This window comes from Pteropus medius, unplaced genomic scaffold, assembly GCF_902729225.1.
Source record: "Pteropus medius unplaced genomic scaffold, Ma_sr-lr_union100, whole genome shotgun sequence".
In the NCBI taxonomy this organism is placed as follows: domain Eukaryota; kingdom Metazoa; phylum Chordata; class Mammalia; order Chiroptera; family Pteropodidae; genus Pteropus; species Pteropus medius.
Window position 1 is genome coordinate 3,646,433 of NW_024346667.1, and position 14,778 is coordinate 3,661,210.

Here is a 14,778-nt window from a genome sequence, read left to right on the forward strand (position 1 = left end):
AAGTTAATATTATTTGTTAGAAGAAGAAAAAAAGGGAACATATTTTGTTAGCTGGAATTTATTTACTTGTTAATATAGTTTTCCTAACTTAAGAGTATTAAGCATAGATAATTTATTATTATTAAAGGAATCACACTCAAAATTGTCATGACTAGATGTCACATATCAGTTTCATGCCTGATTTTTTTGAGTAAATTGGCCAGATGTTGATATTGTCAAAATGTAGTAACGTGCTCTGTACTGGTATCTTTTTTTTTTTTTAATTTTTTAATTCTTTAATGTCACCGCATATTTGACCCCTTTTACCCCATCTACCTCCCCCCTCCCCTTAATCCTTGAGGAGGTTAAAAATGAACAGTGTTGTATAAAATGGTCTGATATCAGGGAATTGTTTTAAAATAGTCTTGGGTCAGGGGGAGGAGTTAGGGGTATAGATAAAAGATTGGCAGCCTAATGATAATTATTAAAGCTAAAGGGGATTTATTATACTACTTTTTCTATTATGCTACACTGTTTTGTTTACATTTGAAATTGTCCTTATAAAAACTCAAGTACTTAAGAACAGTAAAATTGATAAACATTCATTTTTAAGATCTAAGTTACTAGCAATTTGCCTGAAATACATATATATGTATGTGTATATATCCTATTACTTCAGGCAAACTACTGGTAACCTAGATCTTAAAAACGATAGGTTTGACTAACTTGATAAACATAGCATAGGTTACAATTACCTGAACAAAGCAGAGTTTTCAGAAAATTGATCGTGTCATTATTTTTAAATGTAAGTAAAGGAAATATTTTAAGGAAAACCTATTTATAAGAGAAGAAAATCATAATTTTTTCTGTGTGTGTGAGTATGTGTGTTTGGAAATATATCTAACCCAAATCCTCACTTGTAAGTTCCTTGAAAAGAAGTGGCTAAAATTTCTTCACTTTCCTATTTCTCCTCAGTTTCCTTATGTTTAAATGGAGAAAATAACAAAAAATAATAGTATCTACTTGAAAGAAAATTACTGTTCTTCATTTATCCAAATAAATGGAATAAAGGAACATAGATGCTATAATAGAAGTGTGTTAGGTAGTAGGAGCCCAAAGAGGAGAGTAGACACTTCTCTGCGCATTATGCAGGGATCAGGAGAGGCTGCAGGGAGGAAATAGCCCCCTGTAAGCTTAATGGTGAAAGTCCACCCAGGGCAGGGAAGGAGTTGAAGAAGCAGCATGAACAGAGCGTGGAGGGATAATGAAAAAGCTTGCTACATTCGTGACAGCACATGCAGCATGAGTAAAGTAGAGGGCTGATTGTGGGGTAAAACCGGGAGAAAGGGGGCCTTATTTTAGAAGTTCTAACATTATGTGCCAAGGAGTCATAAGGGTGGGTGGGAGCCACTGAAAGAGTAACAGGGCAGTAGCATGCTTAAATTTGAATTGGAAAGTTGTTTTTCTGAACAGCTCACCTCAACCTCGCTTGTTATCCTGTCTGTGGTCCATAAAATTATATTAGAATAATATATATATAATACAAATGTATGCAGTTATCAATGCAGAAATGCGAAAAAAAAATTTAATTGGAGAGTAGAGAGACCAGGTAAGGGAGAAGATTCAGCAGTGGGGAGGGGGGCGAGGAGAGATTGAGATATATTTAGGTGATAGAATCTCAGAATTCTGTGTGCATGAAGAAGTAGGTTGAGCGAGGGAGGAGACTAGGGTGACATACGGGTTTCTGGGTGACAATATACAGAAATGAATTGTAGGAGGGGCAGGCTGAGGATAGAAAATGATATAGTTCAATTTTTGACATTACGGTATCTATGCCAGTTCGAGCATCTGGAAGCCTGGGTTGAAAACAGATTTGGGAGCTCAGGGCATCATTGAAATAATGGGAGGGATTAGATCACAAAGGCAAAGCTATGTGATGGCTTGATGATAGTACTTAGGGGCAAGGGCAGGAGCAGAAGCTGGCCACAGCGACTGAAAGGAGCCCTCAGAGAGCAAGGAAGACCCGATGGGAGAGTGACTTGGAAACTGGTGGGCCGAAGGTTTAAAAAGTACTCCTTCCAGGTTCTTCAGAGACCGTAAAATGAGGACTGAAAAACTATCCTGGATGTGACAGTGAAGTTTGTTGGAGACCTTTCCCAGGGCACTTTCTGTGGAGGGTTAGGGTGCAGTGAACAGGATGTCATTTAAATAAGTAAATATAACATTACACATTTTTATTACTCTACCAGGACTTTCCCTGTTTTAGTCATTTGATTTCTTGGAGTGCTTGGCTGGGTAACTTAGCGAAGATGAGGAAAGTCTGATTTCCACTCTCTTAGATGCTACTGGTGTCATGGTGCTGTCACAGCAACAAGAATATGGATCTGTACTCTCTAGTGCAATATATATTTTCGGTTGTTGCCATACACTTCAAAAAAAAATTTAAATGCCCTTTTTTCCCCATTTCAGCAGTTTGCAGTCTTCTTCAAAATTTGGCTTCTCTTGCTCCTCCCTAACCACAGCAGCCCCTGCCTTCTGACAAACAATGGAATTATTGTCAGGGAAAACAGAAGGTGCCAGCTTGCTGTTACTAGCTCTGCTCCAGTTCAGAGTGAAACTATCATGTTATCTTGTTTTGAACTCTTGGCACCCATGAGCCCTGAAAGGTGACAAGGTGACAACTGGGCTTTAGCCAACATCTTGTCACTGTCCTGTGGACATCACTTGACTTCTCACTGTGTCCACATCTGCAGGTTAAATGAATGTTCACATATCAAAATTAGAGATGTTTTGCTTTTCACTTGGGGAAAGGTAGAGGAAAACTGTTCTAAAACAGATTTTTATGAATGGACCTGTTTAAATGAATAAGGAAATTCAGGTGATAGAGGATTATACCTGTGATGCTAGAAAACAAAGGGAAAAGAATACTAAGCAAAGGGGATTTGATTCCGGGTGCTCTTCAGTAAGGAATGGCTCCCCAGTTTTAGATGAGGGGCCCCACAGGAGTTTTATCATCGCCTAAAGCAGAACATCTCGAAAGATTTTTAGGGAAAATAAATATTCTTAAAATTATATTTACTTACAAGTTAAAAGAGAAACATTTCCCTTCCTATCAGCAGTAAGGAACAGAGGTCCTCCCTGTGGCTTTTTAAATAAAACAACAAACATTTTCAAACATGGCATTGCCTTGAATTCAAAGTGTGTTATTTAAACACTACCCATAATAGGTTCCTCGGAATTGGGTAGTGTTTAAACTAATTGCCATACAGATTCTGTAGATCCTAGTAAACCCCTTTACACAGCATTAGTGCTTACGTATATGTGAAATGACATATATACAAGGGTGTCCACTGCGACATTATTTATTATAATGGCAGAAGATTGGAAGCAATCTAAATGTCCATTTGTTTAGTCTGGTTAAGTACATTTTATTCACTCCCACATGCACATGCACACACCCAAATAAATAAATGGGATGCTAATGCAGCTGTAAAAATAATTAGGAACCACTCCTAATTATTTGGAAAGATCACCAGGATATACTTAGTGATTATTAATGAAACATAGAACACTATGCTGCCATTTGTTTTCTAAAAGGAAGGAGAAAAGAGAGAAGTATGTATGGCTATTTATAGATTTGCTTACATATACGTAACACACCCTATGAGGATGTATGAGAAACTAATACTGTTTCTTATCTGCCTAGGGAGAAGGTGGAAATATGTGGGTATCTGAGCAGGCAGGGGTAGAGGTAGGCAACTTCTCACTGTATGCTTTTTCTGTTATTTGGTTTTGGATATTGTGACCAGATAACCTATTTAAAAGTAAAATAAAATGTAAAAACTTTATTCTCTACCCTTTTAAGTACCTAGAAGTTTTTGTTCTCTTATATGTAGTAGTCTGAGAAAGTCTCCAAGTTGCTTTATCTGTTACAATTTGCACACAGATCCTAAAGGAAAGATTATTGAAGAAATCATTTTGGAAAACCTCACTAATGTTTTTTTCTTTTCTTTTCTTTTGGGGACTTCCTGTATTCTTCAGTTTTCAGAGATCCAGGGAGAGGTAATTAATCCATTAGGTTTTCCTAATGAGTAGGATACAAGTACTATCCTACTATCTAAAACTTAATATGCTTGCTTTGCTTTAATTTCAGAATGAGTTTTTAAATGTTTTTATAAGGTGACTAAATTTGACACTGTACTAATTTTTTGGCTCTTACCCTTTTGTATAAAAATAACTTTGGTAGTCAGTATGTATGATTCCTTTCTAATGTTCTTTGTTACCTGGGTCTGTAAGACTGTAAAAGTATCTGTCAAAAGAGACATCTTACTGAATTTAGAAAGCTCTGGAATGTGAAGATTTGAAGTTAATTCGTAGTAACCAAATAATACCAATAAATATTTGAGACCTCATTAGATGTCTTTGTCTCAAGCATGGGACAGGAGGAGAGAAGTGAAAGAAATGGCAAAAGTGCTTGTTGCTTTTCCGACACCACAGAGCTTCGCTCAGAAGCATCTTGGTTTCTTTGCATGAAAGTATTTAATGTACCAGAGAGTTGAGTCAGAAATATAATTTTAGCCTGGACTTGATGATGCTTAAAATGCTAGAAAATGTGTTTTGAAATAATTGAAAATTATTTCAGATATTTCGTTAGTTACGTCTGCCTCGTAAACTTACGCGGGCCTATTTCTGGGTTCTCTGTTTACATTAATCTGTATGTCTATCCCTCTGGTCTTGATTACAAAATAAGAATTATTCAGTAAAAATGTGACATGCCGTGTCTTCCCTGTGCAATAACGGAACGTTCGTTTAGTTGGGATGACACGCAAGGAGATGCCACAGAGCCGGTTCAGCCCTCCCTGTCTCTCCGAATTTTCAGTTAACTTTATGGCCAAGAGTGGTCAGTTGGGAGCAAAGTGACACTAAAAGGTATGGCAGGGAGGCAGGAACTGAGGGTTAGACAGGATTAGGGCTTTGCAGGAGGTGAGAAGAAGTGCTAAAGGGACTAAAAACAGTCTCATAGTTTGGCCTGTAACACTTCGAATCGGCCAGCCATATTTTGCATTCCCTTATGTATTGATGCTTGCTACATATTAAAATTGGCATTGTTTTACTAAGCTCCACCAAAATTGAATTTGATTAACTGCTCCCAACTTTTAAATTCACCTTAGGGCTAAAAAAAATCACTCTTGATAACTATCCCTAATCACAGTGATGTTGTTATTTACCATTACTGGATATTTCATCATGATTGTAAGGCAGTTTTTTAAATAGATTTAATGAAAACTTAGCAAACTTTTTATGACCAGTCTATCAAGATGGACTCACGTGTAGGTGCAGAATTATTTTCAGCTGGTTGTTTTTCCATCTAGAAATTGGCTGTGCATTGAGGAACACTGTCAACATAAAAGCATTGGTATTTCTAAAACCATTTTAGATGGAATTATATATTTTAATGTTAGTAAGACAGTGTGTTTGTCATCTTCTGATGGGAGTTTCTGATGCAATCAGAAGCAGCCAGAAGTCTAAATGAATATCCAGTTAACGAAAGTGGCCTGTGTTTTTTGGTCATGTCCCCTTGCTGGAAACTGCAGTTAGTTGGCCCTGGTGAAGGCCGATGCCAAGTGTGAAGCACTTCTTCAGTGCCTGGACCGGTCCTTGCACTTATCTTTATTTATCTCTTTGTCACTTTTCCTGATAAAAAACAGACCTTTTTATGGAAAATTCAAAAAAATCTGTCTAGCAGAGGAGCAGCAACAGGAAAACTGAGGGCACACAGGGGACCAACGCAAGTCCTCAAGTCAGCTGAGAGCCTCCTGTGTTTCCCTGTGCCTTTAAGCATGGCGCTAGCTAGACATCGTTGTTGTTTTGAATAGAGTTTTGTTTGTATGTATTAAGTATGTAGTAGTATGTATTAAGTTAGTGGAGGGATCCAAAACCAAGCCAGTTTTCTCTCGTCTCTCTGCTCATCTAGGCCGATTCTGAAGTTTGATAGACAGGCAGAATGTTAGAAACAGATCACTGATTAATCTTTTTAGATTCCAGGTGGTGGGGTATAGATTACTGTGATAGAAGTACAAAAAAATAAATTAAAAGTCATACTCTTTCACTTTGAGAGCTGTGCTCAAGAGAGCAGAAAGGTTCAGTGTCTGGCCAAGTGCTTTTCATTCATTGTCCTGAGTTCATCTCCCTCTAAAGTACCATTAACTGGGATGCTTCTTCCTCCCTCCACCCCAACAGTTCAGTACAAGGAGAATAACTCTGGAACAGCCAAGCATATAAAATTAATTAGAAAGATACTAATTGCCTTGTCCCCAGGGGGCAGTGTGTATAGCTAGACCCTGAACCACAGGTTTCATGTCTGGCAAGAGAATGGGGCATGATTTCAGTGGAATGTTTCCCCAGAGATCTGTGGGTGTCAGAGCGAGGATGGAGGAGTGTTGTACTCAGTTTATCATCCAAATTTGTTGTTCCCTGTGTAGCAGAGCTTGTTCTATCTCAGAGTGATTTGAAACACTCCCTATTCTTGTCTCTGGTCGCCAAGACCTGGGAACAGTTAATGTGAAAGATTCCTCAAGGTTAAGATGACGGTTAAGGCAGATGGATGAAGTGAAATGTGTCTCCATTTTTTATGATCTGATGGGGTAGCAATGTGGCTAAGGCGGTGTAAGCGCTGTGTGCGCCTTTTCAGATGTCCTCACTTGAGATATTTGACTACGGGAGACAGTAAGAGTTATTGCTTTCATTCTGATTTGGTAGTAACATTGTGTGTGGGAGTGCGAGCAGGGAACCATGACTCGGAAGCTAGCAGAGCCCCAAGTGTGCCTTGGGGAAGAGGTGATACTTATTTTATTTGTCATTGGACCATTATACACCAAACAGCTGGGGTGCTGACTCCAAATCAACTCCTTAGTTTTCTTAAGGGACAGAGTGCCAATCTGTCAGCTGCTAAACAAGGAAGAAAAATCCAAAATATGAAAATATATTTATTCTCAAATTAAGTAAGTCGTTTTAAAAACAACCTTGCGTTGAGCTTACCACTAAACAAAGCATGAGACTTTTTTCCCTCCGAGGAGCTCCAAAGTGTTGACCTTGGTGTTCAGCCACCTGATTGTGATGTCCCAGAGCACACAGAGCTGCAGCTTCCCAGACAGATAATTAAATTTAAATGCAAAAAAAATTAATGAAACATTAAAGTATGTAAATCAGTGTGTGATTCATAGTAACACAAATGCTCTTTCAGTGAGGTATTTCAGAATTCATGGTTTCCCAAATCATCTTTTCATGTCTTGTTTTCTTGCTTCCAATGCTAAACATCATATTGTTCTTTAAAATATCAAGTGCTGAGAGAGTTCTTATGGAAAAGTGTTCTCTAAGGTAAACAGCATCCAGATCACTTAGGGATTATTGATTTTATGATCAGTGCTTAGGTCGCTGCTAAAAGCAGATAGGTTTCCAATACATGTTTGAAACCTAAGAGGCTTTTCCACCTCAGTCCATCTTCAGGAGCAGTGAAGAACTTGCTTTGCAGGTGATTACTAATGAAAACCGAAGTCAATGGTAGGGTCACTTCATGTGTGAAATACTAACTTAAACTAATAGATAATACCATTTAACTATAGTGAAAAGGAAGTCAGAGTGATTATCAGAGGATCAAAGGTAACTTAAAGCATTTAAAACATTTGCATCTCACCTCCATTACTTGTATGTAACATTTGACTGAGGTTTATTCCTTTCCTAGATGGGACTGATGTTAAAAGTGCTATGATGGTATCACTATTTTTATGGCTCACTGCAAGTTTTAGAATGGCAAATTAATCCATCACTTGGCTGGCATTGTTCTAGTATTCTGCAGTAAAATCTCTTTAATGGGAATGTACAAAATAAGTTGAGAGTATAATAAAACTTGTTAATTTAGAGGCTTTCATTATTGGGAACTTGTGATCACTTGGTTTGGACTTAACTGGAACTTATCTGTACTGTCTATTTAAAATGAGAATTGTGGTAATATACTGTTCTAGAATTTTTCCTTTCATGAATGATATGTGAATGGATGGGAAATACACTCCTGCAGAGGAAGGAAGAGTCCCTGATACCACTAGAGTTGTTCCTGGGTTTCAGACGAGAATCTGGAGTGAAAAAGAGTATTTTGAGACAGAAGAGCAGAAACAGCCTAAGAAGCAGAACATAAGGGAGGATTTCAGAAGGAATGTGTTAATATATCCGCATTCGTGGGAGCAACCTGATGTAGTAGAAAGAATGTTAGGTTAGAACTGAGCCTAAAAATGGTAAACTAGAGGGAAATGGAAATGTGAGGTATTATTACCAGGGAAATTAATACTATAAAGAAGATGAAAAGTACAAGAGGAAAAATACTTACGTAATCAAATTGACCGTGTCCTGTAAAGGGAATAAAGTGTTGGTAATGTACAGCAGTTTTTTCCATAAATATCTTTAGGTATTTTTTTGTTAAATGATTGATTTGAATAAAAATTTCCAATTTTGTCCCCAATAGGGCCGGTGGGAAAGTCAACAGGATGTGTCTCAAATTGCAGTTTCCAGAGGAGTAGCTCCAGTTGCCCCGCCCCTCCCTGATTGTCCCCAAAATACCCATTCTCCTGATCCGGGTAAGTTATATTTTTGTTGTCAATCACTCTTATGAAATTTGAGCAGCTTTCAGAAATAGTTTAAATCAGGATTTCCTACCAGGTAACCACCGTCCTCCTGGTCTATCTCTTTTCTTGTCTTAACATGTTGAGTTATATTGATTTTCGAATGTTGGATTTGTCTTGAATTCCTGTGATAAATATCCCTTGATCATTAATGTGTTATCCTTTATATTTGCTTGATTCCATTTGCTAATATCTCGTTAAGGATTTTTGTGTATATATAATACGATGAATGTCTGTACTTTTTTCGTAATAATGTCTTTCTTAGGTTTTAGTATCATGATTATGTTGGCCTCGTAAGATAACTTGGGAAATTTTTCCTTATCTTTTTTTTCTGAAAAGGTTTATGTAAACTTGGTGCTATGTCTTCCTTAAATGTTTGATAGGATTCGCCGGTGACACTATCTGGGCCTGGAATTTTGTCTGGGAAGATTTAAAATTATGACTTCAGTTTCTTTAATGTAGGGTTATTTAACTTTTTGTATTTCCTTATGAAACAGTTTTCATAAGTTATGTTTTGCAGAGAATTTTCTATTTCATCTAAATTATTAAATTTATTTTCATAAATGTTAGTGTTCTCTATCGCCCTCTTAATGGGATCTATTTTGATAGTCCTTTTTATTCTCATATATATACTTTTTTTTTTCTGTTTCTCTTGAAATACTTTTGAGACAGGTTTTCAGTTTTCATAGTTTCTTCACAGAACCAACATTTGGTATTATTTTCTGTTTCATTGATTTCTGTTATTTCTTTTTGCATTTCACAGATTTTGGCATGTGTGCTTTCATTATTATTATATTCAAAATATTTTCTGATTTCCCTGTGATTTATTCTTGGAGCCATGGGTTATTGAGCATGTTAATTCATTTTCATATATCTGCGGGGTATGTTTATTATTGATTCCTTATTTAATTTCATCATGATCAGAGAAATAGACTCTTTAATATTTCAGTCTTTTGAAATTTTTTAAAACTGTTCTATCTTGGTGAACATTCTATGTGCACTTGAAAAGAATGTCTATTCTGTTTGGGGGCATAGTGTTCTGGATATATCAGTTATGTCAAGGTGGCTGATAACCTTGTTCAAATTTTCTGTATCCTTACTGATTTTTTTTTTCAATTTGTTCGATCAGTCACTGAGGGCATTGAATCTCCAAAGATGATTGTGAAAACTGTCTCTTTTCCCCTTTAATTATATCAGTTTTTGCATCATTCACTTAGAAACTCTATTTGGGATATACACATTTAGGGTTGTTATTTTTTCCTGACGAAGTGATATTTCTTATTGTGAAGTGTCCCTTTACATCTCTAGTAATACATTGAAATGTGTCTTGCTTGACATTCATACAGCCACATAAGCTTTTCTTTGGCTTATTGTTTGCATGGTGTATCTTTTTCTCAGTCTTTTGTATTTTAGCCTATATCTGTCTTTAAATTAAAAGTGATTTTCTTATAGACAGACAGCACATAGTTAGGGCTAGCTTTTTAAAAATATCTAATATGATAACTTCTTCCTTTTAATCAACATGTTTAGTTCTTTTACATCTGATATTATTATGTCTGCCATGTTGCTGTTGGTTTCTCTTTGGCCTTTTTATTTTCTTCTTCACTGTGACTTCCTCTTTGCCTTCTTTTGGTTTAATTGAAAAATATTTTTTAGTGTTTTTTATTTCCTCTTTTGGCTTTTGGGTATACCTGTATTTTTTACTTATTAGAGTCTCTTCTCAAGGACCATAGCATACATTCTTAACCTATCACAGTCTACAAATTAATATCACTTCCTACTGCACAAATATAAGAGCCTTGTAACAGTGTAATTCCATTTACCTGTTCCCCACCTGCCCCTTATTTTGTGTTGTTGTTGTTATATCTTTTAAAGATGTTATGAACCCATTTTACAATGTTACTCTTTTTTACTTTAAAATTGCCACTTTTAAGGAAATGAAGAGACTATAGATAATCTTTTCTATTTTCCTTTATGTTTATTATTTCTATCCAATTCTTCCTGAAGACCTTATAGTCATCTGATGTAATTTCTGTAGCCTGAAAAATATCCTGTATTATTTCTTATTGTACAGTACTCATAGAGCAGAATGATCTCTTTATTTGAGAATATCTTAATTTCACCTTTTTTTTGAAGGATATTTTCTCTAGATAGAGAATTCTGGGTTGATAGTTTGTTTCTTTTAGCACTTCAAAGATGTTACATTATCTTTTAGACTCCTTTTCCGATGAGAATGCAGCCATCACTTCTGTCACCTTTACCCTACACGTAATGTGTCTTTGCTTTCAAAATTTTCTTCTTCTTCTCCTCCTCTTCCCCCTCGCTCCTCCTCCTCCCCTTCCCTCCTCCCCTCCCTCTTCCTCCTTCCCTTTCCCCACCTCCTCCTCATTCTTGTTAAACAATGATATGCTTAGGTATAGTTTTCTTTTTATTTATCTTGCTTGGGTTTCATCCATGTTATTGGATCTGTAAGTTGAAGTTTTTCAACAAATTTGGGAAATGTTCGGCTATTAGTTCATTAAATTTTTTCCTCCGTCCTTTTCTCTCTTTCTGATTCTTCCGATAATCTAATTATACATGTGTGGGATTGCTTAATATTGATTGCCCAGGTCACAGAAGCACTATTCTTTTTCAACTTTTTAAAAAATCTTTTTATTTTATTCTTGTTTCTTCTGATTGGATAATTGCTTTTGCCATTTACAATCCTGTGTTTAGCATATCCAGGTAACTTTTTATTTCAGTTATTCTTTTCAGTTTTAGAATTTCCACTTTCTTCTTTTTTAAATAGTTTTAATTTCTCTGCTGGTATTCCCTATCTGTATATTTGTTAAGGCCATAGTCTTCTTTATATCTTTGGACCTGTGTATAAAAGCTGCTTTAAAGTTTTCATCTGCTAAATCCAGTATCTGGACCATCTCATGTTCTATTTCTGTTAACTGCTTTTATCTTGACTATGGGTCATATTTAATGAGTTTTGACAAATGTGTTTACCCATGTAACTTACACCCCAGTCAAGATATAGAAGATTTATGTGACTCCAGTTACTCCCCGCAGTCAGCCAGTGTTCTGATTTTAGATTAGTTTTGCCTGTTCTACAATTTCATATAAATGGAATCATACAATACATAATCTTTTTGTGTTTGGTTTCTTTTGCTTAGCATCTCTGTTCAAGTCATACATGCTGCTTCATACATTATATAATCAGTGCTTCCTTGATTTACATATTTACCGCTTTGATCATTATTATTTCTTGTACCTCACCCGATTCTTCTGAGTATAGTTTTTTTTTTTTTAGTGAATTATATTAATCATAAGTGCTTTTAGCAACCATCTTTTAGTGACAAACTCTTTCTTTTATATGTTAAAGTTTTTATTTTGCTCTCACTCTGAAGAATCCTTTTACTCTGGAAAATACCTAGCATACAAAGTAAAAAGAGAAATATGACATGCCCTCAATACCCCCTTCAGATTTCAAAATTATCAGTTCATCACTAGTCTTATTTAGCTGTACTCCCACTACTTCTCCACACCCTATCTTGATGATTTTGAAGAAGATCCCAGGTACTATTTTATCTGTAAATATTTGTACATGTATCTCTAAAGCAGTACCCACAATAATAGTTTACTCCTGAGAAAAATGAAAATTAATTTCTAAATATCATTAAACATCTTGTTTATGTTTAGATTTTCCTAATTGGATCAAAAATATCTTTTATGTATTTTGAATGAAAACCCAAGTTTTATACATGGTGATTAGTCGATATGTGTCTTAAGTCTGTTGAATGTATGGGCTCCTCTTTATCTTTTTTCTCCGTCACAGTGTATTTGTTTCATTGACGTTATCGTTGAAGAGACCAGGTTTTTGTACAGTAGACTGTACATTCTTATTTTTGCTGGTTACATCCCCACGAGGTTCTTTAAACGTGATTCTCTCTGTCTCCTTTATTTTCTGTAAATCGGTGGGCAGATCTACAGCTCTGGTCAGATTCAGGCCAATTTGAGAGAGGTGAGGGAGGTAGGATAAACGAATGGGTAGTTTTGAGTACTTCCCTCAAGAGACACAGGATGTCTGATTGTCTCTCTTTTTTGTGATATATGCAGCCTTGGATTAATTGTTGGCTAGATCTTTATTTAATTAGAGGTCATCCTCACTCTAGAGTGTTAGTTCAACTACATGTAGAACTCTAGATTGTCCCTAATTTTTTTCTCAGCATTTAGATGATTCTATCTTCTGGCTCTTTATTCATCTTAAATTTATCTTATTTTCTGTTTGTCTCTTTTTTTTCTGTTTGCTTTTCTTTCTTATTTTTGTCTTTCTTATATATTGTTTAACTTTTTAAACTTAGTTTTAACATATCGCTTGACATTATAGCTATCTCTTTGCTTTATTTTTTCAGTTATTGCTCTCATGGTTACAAAATAGCATTACCTTTTCATAGTTTACTTAGAATTACTATATACTACTTTATGTAAAATGTAGAAACCTTGCAACTGTATATAGGTCCAGAATTGGAGTCATTTCAGGGGTCAGTGTGAAGAGATATGGGGGTGTCTGTGTACTTCTCTTCAGGCAGTGTGACATACAAATTCCTCATGTTCTCTTGCTTTTTTTAAAAATAAATGTATCATGAAGATACAGTCTTTTATCATTTATGACTTGGATTACATTTTCCTAAAAATTTAGTTTTCTTCACTAAGCGGAGGAAATCTTCTATCATAGGCATTATTTGCATGTCTGATCCCAGTGTTTGGTAATTAAGAGTGGTAAAAATGTGGTTGTTTTAGGACATCTGTCCCTCTCTTGTAAAAAACAACTAAAAACATGACTCTCTCCTTGAAAGGTCAGTTTCATCATCTTCATGCAGTAAATAGCATGGAAAATTAAAGTTGAATAATACATAGTCCCCGACTTTGAAGAGTTTAAAGTATAGATGGAATGCTGTGCATGTGTGTCATCAGCTCTGCGATTTAAAAATGAAAAACCCCATTTTGTTCAAAGATAGAAGTTAGTATTTGAGCCAGTTAGTGACCAGGACTGGGGTTGGATTACCTTTTGCATACTAAAAGGAACACTGGATATTAGAACATTTTAGAGGTACCCTAGTTGCTGCTATATTTAATTAGAAAAGGAAACACCACTGTGTTTGAGTGTAACTCTAATGGTGCTATGTTTTTTTAATATTAAATTTTAAGGCTACTTTTTTGATTTATGTTGTTGTTAGATTTGCTTACGAATGATATTTGGCAAATTTACAGTAAAGAAAATGTCTATGTAATTTAGTTTTCTTCACTAAGTCTATGTTTTTGTCTTACCTCTTTCTCTTTTAATATTTTTGACAGGATTTAGTGGTCTAGCGGCCTCCTACTTGCATCCAGTAAAATCCTTTGTGCCGCAGATGCCGAAGCTGCTGAAGTCTCTCTTCCCTGTCCGCGACGAAAAAAGGGGCAAACAGCCACCTCCCCTTGCACATCAGGTAAAAGCATCAAGAAAGCAACAGTGAACATTTTCCTAATAGATTGCTGGCAAAACGACACTGTACGTTGCACCGAAGCTGGAGGGGAAGGGGGCAGCGGGGGACAGCGACAATGGTGGTGGGGGCGTTAAAACTGGGCTTTTAGACCTGGTAAAAGCTTGTGATAATTTCTCTTCCACTCTCTTCAGAGATAACAGAGCTGTTTAAACTTATTGACACTCTCAATCCTTTTTGCTTTTAAAAAATGCCAAGTACGCTACTAATGTGATTTATGGTAATATCACTTAGAGCAACAATAGTAAAATTTATGAAGTGCACTTAGTGTTGTTTGTGTATTGCCAAACAGAAAATGTAATTCTATTTTTAATTCTTGATTTCATTTCTTATTTCAAATAATTTTATATCATCACTGCCCTTCTCTCTCGACCTCTTTTGCTTCTACTATGGTTTACCTATTCTTTCACTTACAATATTAAAAGTGATCATTTGTTTTATTTCCCCTTTTTCTTAAAACTCTACCCACCCTTAGAATAAGTTTTAGAGAAAATGTTAAAGGGTTTTCCAGATAATCAGGAAACTGCTCTTATGAAATTGTGAATGGGAAGCCTGTTAGAAATGCAATTTCTAGACTTATTTAGGTGTGAATTCAGCAG

The 14,778-nt window shown here is 35.8% G+C and overlaps 1 protein-coding gene across 7 annotated transcripts in view; it reads left to right on the forward strand.

Moving 5' to 3' along the window:
• Positions 1–14,778, forward strand: part of KIF13B (kinesin family member 13B) — a 167,371-nt gene that overhangs the window by 123,959 nt on the left and 28,634 nt on the right. For 5 of the 7 annotated variants that reach the window (XM_039875850.1, XM_039875853.1, XM_039875855.1 and 2 more), the window contains 4 exons: positions 3,686–3,730; positions 4,021–4,041; positions 8,495–8,606; positions 13,992–14,125. In XM_039875850.1, coding sequence (XP_039731784.1) covers positions 3,686–3,730; positions 4,021–4,041; positions 8,495–8,606; positions 13,992–14,125 — 312 coding nt within the window. The remainder of the gene's footprint in view (positions 1–3,685; positions 3,731–4,020; positions 4,042–8,494; positions 8,607–13,991; positions 14,126–14,778) is intronic. The other 2 variants (XM_039875852.1, XM_039875854.1) reach the window with 2 other exon arrangements.